The 18059-nt window shown below is 40.8% G+C and overlaps 1 protein-coding gene across 1 annotated transcript in view; it reads right to left on the bottom strand.

The window, feature by feature from the left end:
• The window catches only part of kif4 (kinesin family member 4), a 65434-nt gene extending 47587 nt beyond the window's left edge, over positions 1 to 17847 (bottom strand). The window contains exons 1-3 of the mRNA XM_034177660.1: positions 17754 to 17847; positions 4116 to 4250; positions 948 to 1062 (exon numbers count right to left, since the gene is read on the bottom strand). Coding sequence (XP_034033551.1) covers positions 948 to 1062; positions 4116 to 4235 — 235 coding nt within the window. The 5' untranslated portion in view covers positions 4236 to 4250; positions 17754 to 17847. The remainder of the gene's footprint in view (positions 1 to 947; positions 1063 to 4115; positions 4251 to 17753) is intronic.
• Between the last annotated feature and the right edge of the window lie 212 nt (positions 17848 to 18059).

Below are 18059 nucleotides of genomic sequence, written 5' to 3'. Positions count from 1 at the left end.
CCAACACACAGTAACCATAGCAACTCCTAACAGATGCCAGCAAGTTAACAAAAAAAAAAAAAGAAAAAAAAAAAAGAAAACTTCAACCATATTCTACTTTGCAAGAATTTGTTGATTAAAATGAGCCCATAGAAAAACACTCAATTACTGTTAAGTGACAACTTTATTTTTGCAATAATAAAAACACAAAAAGGGGTATTAACTCCCCCTCCCAAAAAACCCTGTATGCAGTTGGCTGGGGTCAATGCTGAACTTCATTTTGTACCTCTGTTGTGACTGGCCAATCCCAGACTGCTCCGTCTGGTACATGCAAGGGATTTATAATGGAAATACAATGCAATACACAGGACGGTTTGTCCGATGTGAGCGAAAACCCGTTATACAAAATGCGGTATATATGGTGTTTATCACATGGAAAACCATACAAAAACATTAGGGCTTTTGCTTTTGTCCAGTGAGCTACCCACAAATCTATATTGGTCAAGTTCTACTATGCATATTAATTTTGGAATGAATTACACATTAAACACTTTTGGCTTCTTCTATGCTACACCTTCTGTTACCATATACTGTTATTTAGCAGTAAAAGTAAATCCCTTTGGCTGCTCCCTTGTTTGCCCATTTGGGGTCACCACAGCAGATCCAAGGCCGATCTGCACGACCTCGTGCAAATCTCGGATTTGGCACAGGTTTATGCTGGATGCCCTTCCTGACACAACTTCACATGACATGGAGAACAGTGGCAGGAGTGGTGTTTGAACCGGGAACCTTCCGGACTGAAACCAAGCACATGAATCACTTGGCCACCACCCCCAGCATATACTGATATTCAGCAGTGCCGAAGTAAAAAGCAGGAATTAGAGTGCAGCGAGAGACACACAAAGAATGCACTGAACGTCTTACCTCAGCGTCCACATTGGCTGATGGTGAAGTACAGACGTACTTACCTTTGAAAAGCCCAGATAACAAGGGGGACACTGCCGCATTGAAGACTTCTTCTTGTTCAGCAGCAGGGTCAAACACATAATCGTATGTGAACGCCTTCTCTGCTCCAACAATAACCTGACAAGAAAATGTGTTGGGAGCTGTTGTACATTACGTGTAGTAGCTACAAAATAAACTCATTACATCATCTTATAAATGGGTAGAACTACTATACTGAAACGTCACAGCAGACACATCATCTGTAAACATAATGTAGGCAGTAATCCAAAAAGACACTCAGACAGAGTTTCAACACGTGGTCCAAAAGGTAATTTTTAGTTCAAATAGTCCAACATATGAAGTAATAAGCAGTACTGTTCAATCTGAGTCGTCTTTATAGGCTTTTAAAGTACCGCAAACCAAGCACAAGATGACACACACACACACACACACACACACACACACACACACACACACACACACACACACAAAATTAGGGCTGCAGCTATCGATTTTAGTAATAGAGTATTTTATTGATTAATCGAGGAATCGGAAAAAAGTACTTTTGCGTTTTTAAACATTAACAGTCCAGAGCTCTCCCTAAGCAATGGCACAATGTCGTGAACATGAGCACAGCCTGTGAAAAACCGGGCTCTGGAGTGCAGCTTTTCCACAAAAACCATATTGATGAATCCGTTCTGCACCGTTGATGAAAACTTGACATAAAGTGCACATAAAGGCTGAGTCTTTTCACCCGGCAGATGGGGACGCAAAGCCGTGTCAAATAGTCTATTCGCCCAATCATTAGCTGAATAAGGAACAAATAGTCTGTTCGCCGAACATGGCTGGGCCAAAGCCTTGACATTCTGCTGAAATGGTGGTGGGATGTGGCTTTCTAATTGAACCATTTTAAAGTTTTTGTTTTTTAAGGTTGGTGGACTGTGTCCCTGCGTGAATATTTTTTTTTTTATCCCTCTTTCTCTGCAACTCAGCAGATGCATTCCAGCTGGAGACTGAACCTGCAAGCCTCGCAGTCACTTTTTTAATTATTATTTTATTTAAGTTACCGTGTTTGTGAAGTGTTGTGTGTTGCTCAAAAAAACAAAAATTAAAAGCGAAACACTCAGTGTGAGTCTGAGCAAAACACAGAAGAAAGCATGGACTTCTGCTGAAAGGGTGTTCTTTCAGAGACTGTCAGTGTGGCCGAGGATGGAGCTGTGACTCGTCCGGTGTGAGGAGAGTGCTGAGCCCCTCACGCCGGGCAGACAGAGACAGCAGCCAGCTGTCGGGCAAATAGTCACTCCCCACGTAGAGCGGACCGTGTGTTTTTTAAAAACGGACAAACACACTGCTTTGCTTTAAATTCCTCCATGATAACACGTGGTCATAAACTTTGTCTTGACAATCAGCGTTTATCTCGAGGTTTAAAGCAAAGGAAAAGACTTTTGGTTTGAAATAAAATTTAGATCAGTATTTCTTTCATTTATATCTAAAGACTTATGTTTGTTTGTATTGATTATTCAAACAAAATGCTTTGCATGTAGTCATTCCATTTATTGATATGTGCTCTTGCCACTGATGTTTAAGTGTGATCTGCCTCCATCGTCAAATGTTAATGAAGTATTCTGTTTTAACCCAGAGGATGTGCTTAAGTGACGATGAATAATGTGTCCATTTGAGTGTCTTAGCATAATAGTATACCACAAATTAATGTGTTTAAATAGTTGAATCATTTCTGTCTGCCCTCTGAGGACATGAAGTTTTCTGTAAAGTTACACACCCTAAATGGGCGGGGTTTGGTGACGTCAGTCCCCCTTTAAAAAGTTAGAACAGAGTCTTCTCCCTTCTCTTCCGCCGGCAGCTCCTCCTCTTGGAGCACTCTGCAACTTTTTCTTTCTTACTAAACGCTTCATTTTTATTTTTGGGTCAAGGCCCCATTGCTAAGCAGTGCTAAGCTAAGCTAAGCTACCACGTGGCATTCATTCATTCATTCTTTACTTTGACAAACTTAAGAGTTTAACCTGACGCTTTAAGGCGCGTCAAGTCTTTTGAATTTTTAAGAGAACTTCCGAGCTGAGCTTTTCAAATTAAGAGCGAATTTACAGAAAAGTGACTTTTCCTTTTTATTATAATTTTTCAACACTCTTAAAGTTTTACTTTTTTCTAAATTCACAAAGACTTTAATTTGACTCCAACAACTTTTTTTTTTTTAAAGCTACCAGACACCATTTTTAACAAACACCTTCTACCTCTGGGTTCCTGCAAGCTGACAACGGAGCTGATTTCAAGCCAGCAGTTAACCGTTGGCAAAGCCAGCCGACTCAAGCCTTGGGATCATTCAGGGACACCTCTGAGTTAACCCCTCCGACCCAAGTGAACTCACGCTGCCCGGAGCACGGACATCCACGACGGACGGATCGGACCATCCAAACAACTCTTCAACAGCAGCTGTGACCCAGTCAACGGTTTCAGAAAAAGGGTTTGTTGTCTATGGATACAAAGTGGCTAATTATAACCCTTTGGCTCCTTTTTTTAAAAAACATATTCATGCTTAATATTTTTCTTCATAATTGGCTTCAAAATTCATCACTAAATTCCAATCAGATTTATTTACTTAAAGTTTTAAGCTTTCTTTCTTTTTTCCAACGTCTCATGAGTGTGTAAGAAAATTGTTTCCACGAATGAACTTAATTTTATCACTGTCCATAAAATGCCAATAAAATGTTCATTTCTTGTGTAAGTTGTAAATATTTCTGCTGTGGCTTATTTTGTGTACAGAAGGAAACTCTTGGTCAAGCGTATCGTGAGAATCATGACTTTCAGATCAGAGATTGATTAAATTAAATCGAGACGGATTAATTCAAGACTGATAAATGAATGTTTAAATTATAGTACCTATGCTATAAAAAAGAAGAATAGGTGGTGCCCCGAGTAATAATTAAATAATAAGTATTAAACCCTATATTAATTATTTTGGTGACCCGTTACATTGGGCCTAGTCCAAGCTAATTCAATTTTGGAGTTTAGCTACTCATTCACTATAAATTGCTACATATTAATGGTTCCCCGTGTGTGGGCGATTCAGTAATAAATACATTTTTTATTTAACAAATATCCATTACATACTTGTCTATTCCTTCAACACTAACTGAAAAACAACACATGATATTTGTCTGTGGTTAGACAGAGACCTGTGGTTCTCCAGGCACGAAGGTCAGACAGCTCTGACACCCCTCATCGATTTCCTTAGGAACCAGCGGACGACATCGCAAGGCGACCCGCACTGGGATCACCTTATCGACCTCAGTCATGATGAAGATTCTCCACTGGGAGGGGGGGAAGAAGACAAAGTTAACAAAACTAACAGCAGCATAATTGTTCAGTGAAAAACAAACAATCGGAGCATCTGTTTACATTGAACAACATCACATTACATTTACAGGGTTGGGCAGTGACGAATTACATGTAATCAGGATGACAAAATAAAACTATAATCACACCTGATTACTTATAAACTATGAAACTAGTTTTATAGTTCTATTGTCAAGAATTCCATTTGGATTATAAACTCCTCCCAGGGGGTGCTCCCAAGCTAGCTGGGAAATATCTCAAGAGTATCCCGGGTCTTGCCTGGGGTCTTGTAGAGAAGAATAATCAAGAAGTCACAAAAGCTGGAGTTTTAAACCTAACCAGACCTCTCCTACCGAGAGGCAGACTGCTATAGGCTGGTGACTAAACAATAGCTCTAATTACCACTAGCCTATAGCAGTCAGCCTCTCGGTAGGAGGGGTCTGGTTAGGTTTAAAACTCCAGCTTTTGTGACTTCTTGATTATTCTTCTCTACAAGAGTCAAGACAGAAGTCAGACCACCAGAGCAAGAATTTTAGCTGAGGAAGCTTCTGCGATTTGAAGCGAAACGTCCTCGCGTCAAGCAACCCAGTCCAGTCGAAGATTCAAGCTTCTCTACTATGGAAACCACCTGGACAACTGAGAGCCTACAAAGAAACATTTGGTAGTTTTTTTCTTGCCACTTATGAAGAAATGAGCAAGTCAACTTCTGTGTCGGCTGTGCATGAGAGAGACAGCGGGGGGAGGGGAAAGGCAGCAAGCATCAGTCAAAATAACCTATCTTGTGGGGACATTGTCCACAAAGTCGAGGTCAGTAGACCTTTCCTCACCAACAAATGCACCCAAGTCACTGGATTCCATAACTTGACCAAACACCCAATACACAGAACAGTGGAGGAACCGGAACACACTCCTGAGGAATGCCGCATTGGAACTTGGAGTCTCTGCCTCCACTCCATACAGCAACCACAGTATCTGTGAAGTGATGACATCTAGGAACTTAATTAAGGGATCCCACAAATTCTCAGAATGTCCCAGAGAGCAGGCCGATAAACTGAACCAAACGCTCACAAGGGCGGAATCACAATTTTAGCATAACAATGCTATCTTTAGTAAGTCCGTTCGGCTGCTCACATTTGCACTCGCCACAGGAAATCTGAGGTGGATCTGCATATTGAACTGGCACAAGTTTTATGCTGGGTGCCCTTCCTAACCCAACTCCACATTACAGAGAAATGTGGCAGGTTTGAACCAGGAACCATCTGCACCAAAACCAAGTGCATTAACCACTTGGCCACCACCCCTGTTAATGCTATCTTTACAATTTAAGAGTGACTGGCAACACACTGTCATGTTGCTAACTTGCTAATAAATCATAAAATCAGACTTTCTGGTTTTAATTTAGATAACTTATAAACCTGCAGAGGGTGGCAGGAGGTGGTGGCGTAATGGTTTGCACCTTGAACTGGATGTGAGCGATCCGAGTTCACTTGATTATGGCCAAGCTCCCAACTGGCACTTTGAACAGATGTGCTGGGGAGGAGTGAGAGACACAGGCTATGAGCCCTTTTACCATGAGCCCTTTTACCCCCATTTACCATTGTTCTCTGCTGTCGACCATTCAAGGACTCAATCCACTGAAGAATACGCCCTTGTATGTCCTGAGACCTTATTTTTGATACCAATCTGCAGTGAGGCACTTTGTCGAATGCCTTCATGAATTCCATATATGGGTGATTCTTAGACTATGGGCACTTATTATGTCCTTTGATCATATTGTATGAAAAACAGAAAAAAGGGGAAATTTCACACTTTTATAGTTATCTTTACAATGAAAGTGTGTTAAGAAATTTGTTCTAGTAGTCTATGATGACTTTTTCACCTTTTTTCAGCATCATTATATGCAAATATTGCCGTTTTGTGCTTGTCCCACACCCAGACTTTTGATCTTCAATGATAAAAATGAATGGTAAAGAAACGTTTTTTCCTAATGTTTTAAAATATCTCTGAATAAAATCAGTAAAATAATCAAAACATAATTGGGGTATTCAATGTCATACAACTGTTGTGATTTTTTTTTAAATAAAATGTAGTTGTCCCACACTATTGCGGTAATTTCCACCATCAATTAATCAATTCAATCAATTTTATTTATATAGCGCCAAACCACAACAAACAGCTGCCCCAAGGCGCTTTATATTGTAAGGCAAGGCCATACAATAATTACGGAAAAACCCCAACGGTCAAAACGACCCCCTGTGAGCAAGCACTTGACGAGTGGGAAGGAAAAACTCCCTTTTAACAGGAAGAAACCTCCAGCAGAACCAGGCTCAGGGAGGGGCAGTCTTCTGCTGGGACTGGTTGGGGCTGAGGGAGAGAACCAGGAAAAAGACATGCTGTGGAAGAGAGCAGAGATCAATCACTAATGATTAAATGCAGAGTGGTGCATACAGAGCAAAAAGAGAAAGAAACCCCCCAGCAGTCTAAGTCTATAGCAGCATAACTAAGGGATGGTTCAGGGTCACCTGATCCAGCCCTAACTATAAGCTTTAGCAAAAAGGAAAGTTTTAAGCCTAATCTTAAAAGTAGAGAGGGTATCTGTCTCCCTGATCTGAATTGGGAGCTGGTTCCAGAGGAGAGGAGCCTGAAAGCTGAAGGCTCTGCCTCCCATTCTGCTCTTACAAACCCTAGGAACTACAAGTAAGCCTGCAGTCTGAGAGCGAAGCGCTCTATTGGGGTGATATGGTACTATGAGGTCCCTAAGATAAGATGGGACCTGATTATTCAAAACCTTATAAGTAAGAAGAAGAATTTTAAATTCTATTCTAGAATTAACAGGAAGCCAATGAAGAGAGGCCAATATGGGTGAGATATGCTCTCTCCTTCTAGTCCCTGTCAGTACTCTAGCTGCAGCAATTTGAATTAACTGAAGGCTTTTCAGGGAACTTTTAGGACAACCTGATATTAATGAATTACAATAGTCCAGCCTAGAGGAAATAAATGCATGAATTAGTTTTTCAGCATCACTCTGAGACAAGAACTTTCTAATTTCAGAGATATTGCGCAAATGCAAAAAAGCAGTCCTGCATATTTGTTTAATATGCGCATTGAATGACATATCCTGATCAAAAATGACTCCAAGATTTCTCACAGTATTACTAGAGGTCAGGGTAATGCCATCAAGAGTAAGGATCTGGTTAGACACCATGTTTCTAAGATTTGTGGGGCCAAGTACAATAACTTCAGTTTTATCTGAGGTTAAAAGCAGGAAATTAGAGGTCATCCATGTCTTTATGTCTATAAGACAATCCTGCAGTTTAGCTAATTGGTGTGTGTCCTCTGGCTTCATGGATAGATAAAGCTGGGTATCATCTGCGTAACAATGAAAATTTAAGCAATGCTGTCTAATAATACTGCCTAAGGGAAACATGTATAAAGTGAATAAAATTGGTCCTGGCACAGAACCTTGTGGAACTCCATAATTAACCTTAGTCTGTGAAGAAGATTCCCCATTTACATGAACAAATTGTAATCTATTAGATAAATATGATTCAAACCACCGCAGTGCAGTGCCTTTAATACCTATGGCATGCTCTAATCTCTGTAATAAAATTTTATGGTCAACAGTATCAAAAGCAACACTGAGGTCTAACAGAACAAGCACAGAGATGAGTCCACTGTCTGAGGCCATAAGAAGATCATTTGTAACCTTCACTAATGCTGTTTCTGTACTATGATGGATTCTAAAACCTGACTGAAACTCTTCAAATAGACCATTCCTCTGCAGATGATCAGTTAGCTGTTTTACAACTACCCTTTCAAGAATTTTTGAGAGAAAAGGAAGGTTGGAGATTGGCCTATAATTAGCTAAGATAGCTGGGTCAAGTGATGGCTTTTTAAGTAATGGTTTAATTACTGCCACCTTAAAAGCCTGTGGTACACAGCCAACTAATAAAGACAGATTGATCATATTTAAGATCGAAGCATTAATTAATGGTAGGGCTTCCTTGAGCAGCCTGGTAGGAATGGGGTCTAATAGACATGTTGATGGTTTGGAGGAAGTAACTAATGAAAATAATTCAGACAGAACAATCGGAGAGAAAGAGTCTAACCAAATACCGGCATCACTGAAAGCAGCCAAAGATAACGATATGTCTTTGGGATGGTTATGAGTAATTTTTTTCTCTAATAGTTAGAATTTTATTACCAAAGAAAGTCATGAAGTCATTACTAGTTAAAGTTAAAGGAATATTCGGCTCAATAGAGCTCTGACTCTGTCAGCCTGGCTACAGTGCTGAAAAGAAACCTGGGGTTGTTCTTATTTTCTTCAATTAGTGATGAGTAGTAAGATGTCCTAGCTTTACGGAGGGCTTTTTTTTTATAGAGCAACAGACTCTTTTTCCAGGCTAAGTGAAGATCTTCTAAATTGGTGAGACGCCATTTCCTCTCCAACTTACGGGTTATCTGCTTTAAGCTGCGAGTTTGTGAGTTATACCACGCAGTCAGGCACTTCTGATTTAAGGCACTCTTTTTCAGAGGAGCTACAGCATCCAAAGTCGTCTTTAATGAGGATGTAAAACTATTGACGAGATACTCTATCTCACTCACAGAGTTTAGGTAACTACTCTGCACTGTGTTGGTATATGGCATTAGAGAACATAAAGAAGGAATCATATCCTTAAACCTAGTTACAGCGCTTTCTGAAAGACTTCTAGTGTAATGAAACTTATTCCCCACTGCTGGGTAGTCCATCAGAGTAAATGTAAATGTTATTAAGAAATGATCAGACAGAAGGGAGTTTTCAGGGAAAACTCCCTGATCTCATCTGTTCAAAGACCACAACACTGTAATGTCCCTAAACCGTTTGTATGAAAGATTGTTTGGGTAGTTTCTATGGAGATAAACAGTGACATCAGAGCACATGTATATAGCGCCAAATCACAACAAACAGTTGCCCCAAGGCGCTTTATATTGTAAGGCAATGGTGTGGCGGAAATTACATTTACAAGGCCAATAGTGCCCGTAGTTAAAGAATCACCCATATACTACATTCAAACTTTCACCATCATCAATTAATTCAGTCCATTTATCCAATACACATAGAAGCTGTAGTGTTGTAGACCTTCCACCTATGAATCCAAACTGACAGTTGCTGAAAAGGTGTTGATTTTTCATATGCTTCATAATTTCATCCCGAATGATGGACTCGAGCAATTTGCATGTGGTACAAGTTAAGCTTACTGGTCGATAGTTTCCAGGATCTCTTTTGTCACCTTTTTTAAAGATAGTGGTTACATTTGCTTCTTTCTACACCTGTGGTAGAATGTGTGAGTTGACTGACTGGCACAGGGTGTCCGCCAACTCTGGCATTAGTCTCGGATGGAGCTTGTCAGGTCCACAGGATTTGTTTACATTGAGTGTTTTTAATTTCTTTTTTACCAGATCCGAAGTTATGTCAATATGCTCAAGGAAGGCATCTGTTCTAAGAGGCAGCTCCTGGATGGGGTCTATGGGCTACTCAGTGAATATGCTAGTAAGAAGTTTGCCAGCACTTCGGCCTTTTCTTCATCGGTCTGAGCAGTCTCCAAGTCATTTTTGTACAACTCCAGTATTCTCTTTTATTTTTGAATTTTATGATGCATAATGCCAAAATTGTTTTGGATTTCTCTTTGCATTTCTGGCCATTTCTTTTTCCAGTTTTTTTACTTTTCTTGTTTCAGCTCTTACTCTGTTTCAGCGCCTGGCATATTCGGTGTATTTTTGTATCATTACCCTCTCCTGTTTCAAGAAACTGCTGCCATGCTCGGTGCTTTCTCCTTATAAGCTTCCGTGTTTTCCTGGGTAATGGGACTGACCCCTTATTTCTTAACCTACAACCCCAATTCCAATGAAGTTGGAACGTTCAATTTCAATTTCAATTTATTTTCATTTATATAGCGCCAAATCACAACAGAGTTGCCTCAAAGCGCTTCACACAGGTAAGGTCTAACCTTACTAACCCCCAGAGAAACAATGGTAAGGAACAACTCCCTCTGAAGAAGAAACCTCAAGCAGACCAGACAAAGGGGTGAGTCTCTGCTTGGGCCATGATACAGACATAAATTACAGAATAATTCACGGACGAATATACAAGAAATGCTATTGGCGCACAGGACAGGAGGATCGCCAACACAAATACAACTCCCATCTCTGGATGGAGCTGCACCTTAAACAGAGAAAACAATCAGGCATCAGAAAGACAAGAAATACTGTATAATTTGCCAGCATTAAACAACAAGAAAAACAGAGAAATACTAAGGTGATCGCCGGCCACTATCCCTAAACTTCACTAAAAGACCCAGAATTTAGGTAAAGCGTTAACTGGTCAAATTGAAGCCGATGTCTCACTGGACCAAGAACCATCATTTCAGTCTTACAGTTTAAAAGTAGGAAGTTTCTAGACATCCAACTTCTCACTGCTGCAAGGCAATCTTCTAAGGATTTTATGTGAACGAGATTACCAGCAGTTATCGGCATGTACAACCCCTGGCAAAAATTATGGAATCACCGGCCTCGGAGGATGTTCATTCAATTGTTTAATTTTGTAGAAAAAAAAAAGCAAATCACAGACATGACACAAAACTAAAGTCATTTCAAATGGCAACTTTCTGGCTTTAAGAAACACTATAAGAAATCAAGAAAAAAATTGTGGCAGTCAGTAACGGTTACTTTTTTAGACCAAGCAGAGAGAAAAAAATAAGGAATCACTCAATTCTGAGGAAAAAATTATGGAATCACGAAAAACAAAAGAACGCTCCAACACATCACTAGTATTTTGTTGCACCACCTCTGGCTTTTATAACAGCTTGCAGTCTCTGAGGCATGGACTTAATGAGTGACAAACAGTACTCCATCAATCTGGCTCCAACTTTCTCTGATTGCTGTTGCCAGATCAGCTTTGCAGGTTGGAGCCTTGTCATGGCCTATTTTCTTCAACTTCCAAAGATTTTCAATTGGATTAAGACCCGGACTATTTGCAGGCCATGACATTGACCCTATGTGTCTTTTTGCAAGGAATGTTTTCACAGTTTTTGCTCTATGGCAAGATGCATTATCATCTTGAAAAATTATTTCATCATCCCCAAACATCCTTTCAATTGATGGGATAAGAAAAGTGTCCAAAATATCAATGTAAACTTGTGCATTTATTGATGATGTAATGACAGCCATCTCCCCAGTGCCTTTACCTGACATGCAGCCCCATACCATCAATGACTGTGGAAATTTACATGTTCTCTTCAGGCAGTCATCTTTATAAATCTCATTGGAACGGCACCAAACAAAAGTTCCAGCATCATCACCTTGTCCAATGCAGATTCGAGATTCATCACTGAATATGACTTTCATCCAGTCATCCAAAGTCCACGATTGCTTTTCCTTAGCCCATTGTAACCTTGGTTTTTTTTTCTGTTTAGGTGTTAATGATGGCTTTCGTTTAGCTTTTCTGTATGTAAATCCCATTTCCTTTAGGCGGTTTCTTACAGTCCGGTCACAGACGTTGACTCCAGTTTCCTCCCATTCGTTCCTCATTTGTTTTGTTGTGCATTTTTGATTTTGAGACATATTGCTTTAAGTTTTCTGTCTTGACACTTTGATGTTTTCCTTGGTCTACCAGTATGTTTGCCTTTAACAACCTTCCCATGTTGTATTTGATCCAGTTTAGACACAGCTGACTGTGAACAACCAACATCTTTTGCAACATTGCATGATGATTTACCCTCTTTTAAGAGTTTGATAATCCTCTCCTTTGTTTCAATTGACATCTCTCGTGTTGGAGCCATGATTGATGTCAGTCCACTTGGTGCAACAGCTTTCCACGGTGTGATCACTCCTTTTTATATGCAGACTAATGAGCAGATCTGATTTGATGCAGGTGTTAGTTTTGGTGATGAAAATTTACAGGGTGATTCCATAATTTATTCCTCAGAATTGACTGACCCCTGTGGAACCCCAACATTGTGTGTAATGTAAACAAAAACAGAATACAATAATTTGCAAATCCTCTTCAACCTATAGTCAATTGAATACAGCACAAAGACAAGATATTTAATGTTCAAACTGATAAACTTTATTGTTTTCGTGCAAATACTTGCTCATTTTGAAATGGATGCCTGCAATACGTTTCAAAAAAGCTGGGCCATTGGTATGTTTACCACTGTGTTACAACACCGAAAACAAACACTGAATGCCTGTGACTTTTAATCACTCACGCGGCACTGCATTAAAAAATAAGGACATCATTGTGTAAAGGATCTTACCGCGTGGGCTCAGGAACACTTCAGAAAACCACTGTCAGTTAACGCAGTTTGTTGCTACATCTACAAGTTCAAGTTAAAACTCTACCATGCAAAGCGAAAACCACACATCAACAACATCCAGAAACGTCGCCGCCTTCTCTGGGCCCGAGCTCATTTAAAATGGACAGACGCAAAGTGGAAAAGTGTGTTGTGGTCTGATGAGTCCACATTTCAAATTGTTTTTGGACATCATGGATTGTGTCCTCCAGACAAAAAAGGAAAAAGATCATCCAGATTGTTACCGGCATCTGTGATGGTATGGGGGTGTGTTAATGCCCATGGCAAGGGCACTAACACACACCTCATCCAGGCAACGTCTTCTTCAGGGACGTCCCTGCTTATTTCAGCAAGACAATATCAAGCCACATTCTGCACGTGTTACAACAGCGTGGCTTCGTAGTACAAGGTACTAGACTGGCCTGCCTGCAGTCCAGACCTGTCGCCCATTGAAAATGTGTGACACATTATGAAGCATAAAATATGACAGCAGAGACCCCGGACTGATGAACAACTGAAGTTGTAGATCAAGCAAGAATGGGAAAGAATTCCACCTACAAAGTTTCACCAATTAGTGTTCTCAGTTCCCAAATGCTTATTGAGTGTTGTTAGAAGGAAAGGTGATGTAACAGTGGTAAACATACCACTGTCCCACTGCAGACTTCAGACACAACAAGGACAGCTGTGTCCTGCAGAAGTTCTCCGATGACTCTGCCCTCATTGGACTCATTATGGACAACGATAATGTGGAGTACAGAGGACTAACGCAGGACTTTGTGGACTGGTGTCAGAGGAACCACCTCCTCATCAACGCGGGGAAGACCAAGGAGATGGTGGTGGACTTGAGACGCGAGAGAGTGGACTCATAAGTAAGTACCTGGGTGTTAATCTGAACAACAAATGGGACTGGACTCATAACACGGACGCACTTTACAGGAAGGGTCAGAGCCTCAGGCCTCTACCTCCTGAGGAGGCTGAGGCCTTTTGGAGTGAGGGGGCCACTCCTGAGGGCCTTCTATGACTCTGTGGTGGCTTCAGCCATCCTGTACGGTGTTGTCTGCTGGAACAGCAGCATCACAGAGAGGGACAGGAAAAGACTGGATAAGATCATCAGGAAATCCTGCTCTGTCCTGGGCTGTCCTCTGTGCAGGAGGTGGGGGACAGGAGGGTCCTGGCTAAACCCACATCTATGCTGGACCACGAGTGTCACCCCCTGCAGGACGTTCTGTCTGCTCTGGAGAGCAGTTTCAGTGACAGACTCATCCACCCTCGCTGTGTGAGGGAGAGATTCCGCAGATTGTTTCTCCCGGCTGCTGTCAGACTGTACAATGAACAATGGTAGCCCTGACTGTGGTAACCATAGCAACCAGGACAATAATCACGTCATTACCGGCTGTATTTATTAGGTGCAATAATTTAACTTATGGTGCAAACTCAAGTCACTTTACCTACTATATTTTAACCTGTCCATAGTGTAAATATCAGAGTAACTTAACGTACATTTCACGCTGAAGTCACTTATCTGATCACTTTTACATCCTGACAATGTATAACATCCTGGCAGTGCAGCATTGAACTGAACAATGGTAGCCTTAGCTTTACCCAGCACTCAGTGCTTTTTTAGTTCTTGTTTTTTAAGAGATACTTGTTTGTTTTATTGCATGCCTTTCTGTCTACTCCTACTGTTCTACGCTGCGATGTGACACTGAAATTTCCCCCACTGAGGGATGAATAAAGGCTTTTCTTATCTTTTTGAAACGTGTTGCAGGCATCCATTTCAAAATGAGCAAATATTTGCACGAAAACAAAGTTTATCAGTTTGAACATTAAATATCTTGTCTTTGTGGTGTATTCAATTGAATATAGGTTGAAGAGGATTTGCAAATCATTGTATTCTGTTTTTATTTACATTTTACACAACATCTGAACTTCACTGAAATTGGGGTTGTAAATAATTTATTTTCACAGATGCACAATGAGGAGAAAAGTAATTTTAGATGTGGAGAAATTTTAATTTCAATTTAATTTCACTTTGCAGACAAGTCTGGGCACAAGCAGCTTCCTCAAAATCTGTGTTCAAGGTGAATGGTTCTGGGCCAAGGTTTGTATTGATGTAAAGAATTATGCCTCTACCATACTCGCGTGTGACATTTTTGTTTGAAAGATATGAAATCCATCCAAAACAAACTCAGCTAATGTTGGTTATACCTACAATGTTTAGGTTTCACTTCTGTTACGACTATGGTGTCAGGGTGTTCCACATCATGTAAGATCCGCAAAGTAAATTCTGTCATCTTGTTACTCAGGCAATGTGCATTTGTTACTGACCATCTTAGATTTTTTTCAATGAAATCTCTTTAGGTTCTCATTTGATCCTGTTTGATTGTTATTTCTATGATTTAGATTCACTTCCTTTTCACTTGTCTTAATGTTTCCCATTTATGTTTGCTTTTATTGTTGTAGTTTGCACTTGCCCTTTTCTATTACACAGTCATATGTAACCAATTCCTCTTGGTCATCATAATCTACTGCCAATACTTCAGACGAGTTGGAGAGGATTATGTTGGAGCTTGTACATTGGGATGGGTCAGCTTCACTATTCTCAGATCCCAGGGAGGGCCATGCACTCAAAAGTGCCCCCCGCTGTGCAAATTTTTCCCATCTCCTTGGCTTCAATCACTTTCTCTTGCATGATCTTTCTGTCTTCTGGAGGTAAGTCTGATGATACACTAATTTGGTATTTTGGTTTGGCGTCTCTCAATCTTTTTAGCCTCTTGAAGATCTTGGGCTTGTCCTCCACACTTTCAAGGGCCTAAGCTTTTCACTCTCCTTTTTCCTGCCTAATTGTGTCAGTTTCTTCACTGCAATATTTCCAGTATCTAAAGCTGCGTTCACACCGGGCACGACGTGACCGACAGTGGCGACAGGTTGCCATGTAATCCAAATGGAAGGACTCGTAGCCAGCCTCTGAGCAGGACTTATGTCCCTTTTGTCCTTTACTTCACAATTATGACAGAGTTTTTTAGGGAAGAGCGAGCAACAGCCCTGCAGCAGCGGACAGTTCTTTTTCCATGTGTGCACACGAGCGCATCGTCTGTGATTATTTATTAACTACACAGATGTATAAAAAAACAACTGGTTTATAAACACAATTATGACAGACAGCGAGCAGCAGCGGACAGTTTTTTTTTTTTTAATTGTTTACATGTTCGCACGTGAACATGACAGGAGGTCCTCAAACTGGGTCCTGCAGAGGCGGAAGAACCGCTGAAAGCGGCCGTCATCCAGACGCAGTTCCTGCAGCAAATAATGATACTCCCCAAATTGGGAACGTCTCATGAGGACGTTGTGAACCCAGGGACGGTGCCGCTGGCGACGTTTTTCAGCTTTCCACAACAATTAAGAGCACAGCAACTCGCTCCGTGTAATCAAGGTCCGCCATGTTAACCTGACTGACAACCGGAGCCGGCGAGTGGAATGGAAGCTCCTCCTATTTGATGACGCACTGGGGTGAATTTTCGCAGCGAAAGCAGAGCGACACACTGGGCGATGGTGGCGCGTCTCGCCCGGTGTGAACACGGCATAATGCATCTGTACAAAAAGCCTGGAAGAATGCTCGATCATCATCTCTCCTCTTTACCGCTTCTTCATCCTCACTTTCTTGGACCCTGTAGGTTACCTTCCCGAGTCTCCCGTTGTTTCACTGTGCACTGTTGTGCAATGATTTTTTTTTTTTTTTAAACTGCTTCTGAAAAAGCTTTTTTGTGATCTACTGACTGCATTGGTATCTGCCGTATCCCTTTGGCAGCAGTCTCAGCCCATGTTTTCCGTACTGAGGAGGATACACTGGCTGGAAGCTCGGTCCTCATCTGTCCCAGTCTGTTCTCAATTCTCTTTTCGAGTTCTGCAATTTTTTAGTTACCTTGGTCATTATCTTTTGGCAACAATCCTCAACAGCTTCTTCTCTGTGAAGTATACTTTTAGTTTTCACAGCACATGGGGGGCAGAACCAAAAAATATCTGCTCTTTTGCCAAGGAATTTGTATTCCTCCTCTGTGATTTTCACGCATTTGCAGCAATAGTGTAATGGACATCGTTCACATTCAAGTACTTGGACATTATTTTGTGTGAATTGCTTCTTACATCCCTGGCATACCCATTTCTCTCTGCCATATTAAAATACAAAATGGAGCCTAATAATCACGAAATGGGGTTAAAAAGTAACGAAATGGGGCAGACTGACTCCAACTATGATTCAATTAATTACTTTTATTTAATTATTTTTAAGCGAATGAGCAAAATGGGAACTGATAACAAAAGGGGGGTAAACGGTAGCGAAATGGAGCAGACTGACTCCAAATATGATTCAGTTAAGTACTTTTATTATTATTTATTTTATTTTTTATTTTTTTGCTAAAGGGGACGAAATGGGGGTCAAATTTAACGAACTGGAGCAGACTGACCCATTAATATAAGTTTCATCTCTCGAACGCCAGATGGCGCACCTGCCCCTATGTATTGTGCGCATCTCACATAAAACAAAAGATAAACAATTAAATAAAAGTAATTATTTGGAATCAGTCTGGTCCACTCTGCTCCTTTTCGTTACATCTTACCCCCATTTCGTGATTATCTGTCTGTTGTGAGGGCGGGTCTGCAGCCCTGTTCGATCCCTGGAGATGACAACTGGCTAAAGTAGCTTGACATACCCTTTTCAACACTGTTTTATGGCAGAGAAGAGGTGGTGACAAAATGAAACGGTCTTACTTGAGTGATGTGCTTGGCTCGAACTTGAGTCTCTACTCAGTCCTTGTTGTTATAACTTCTTTAGTCAGTAGAAGGAAAGTTTCGTTTGGGTTGGTCGCTTTTTTCACTTCGTTTGGTGACCATTGTGCATCAATCGAAACTAACTAATCACGTACTCGCGTTAAATAAGAACCCTTTCTTCTAAAGTGAAATATTACATTTACTGAGAAACAACAGGAACATTTCAGGTTTATATGTCAAAATCCCAACTTTCAACCGAAAGGCGGTGACGCTTCGGAAACACAAAAAGTCTAAACAATAAGCTGTGTTGCGATTAAAGCTAACCTTTAGCTTTCCTAACAGATTAGCTTCAACATATCATTAGCATTCGAAGTTAGTCACCTTTTTTTCATCCGGTACCCTCTCAAACACAACAAAATAATCTCCCGCAGCTGAAATCAACTTTTAACTACGCTACTAAGCAGCTAACTAAATAATGACGTACCAAAGTTCCCGCCGCTTTCAAACAACAGACGTCTCAACAGAGACGAAAAACAAAAAACACCACACCGCACATCTAGCGCTTGTAAGCGGCGTTTTCGTCCGCCATATTGGGAGGGGAAATGACACGATTTTGTGACCCACACCTGAGCAGACAGCAACAGGACAGTTTATCCAGTGCGGCAAATAAATAAATAAACAGATAAA

This window comes from Thalassophryne amazonica, chromosome 9 (genome assembly GCF_902500255.1).
Source record: "Thalassophryne amazonica chromosome 9, fThaAma1.1, whole genome shotgun sequence".
Taxonomy (NCBI): Eukaryota; Metazoa; Chordata; class Actinopteri; order Batrachoidiformes; family Batrachoididae; genus Thalassophryne; species Thalassophryne amazonica.
The sequence above is the reverse complement of the archived record's forward strand: the minus strand, read 5'-3'. Positions and strand labels throughout refer to the sequence as shown.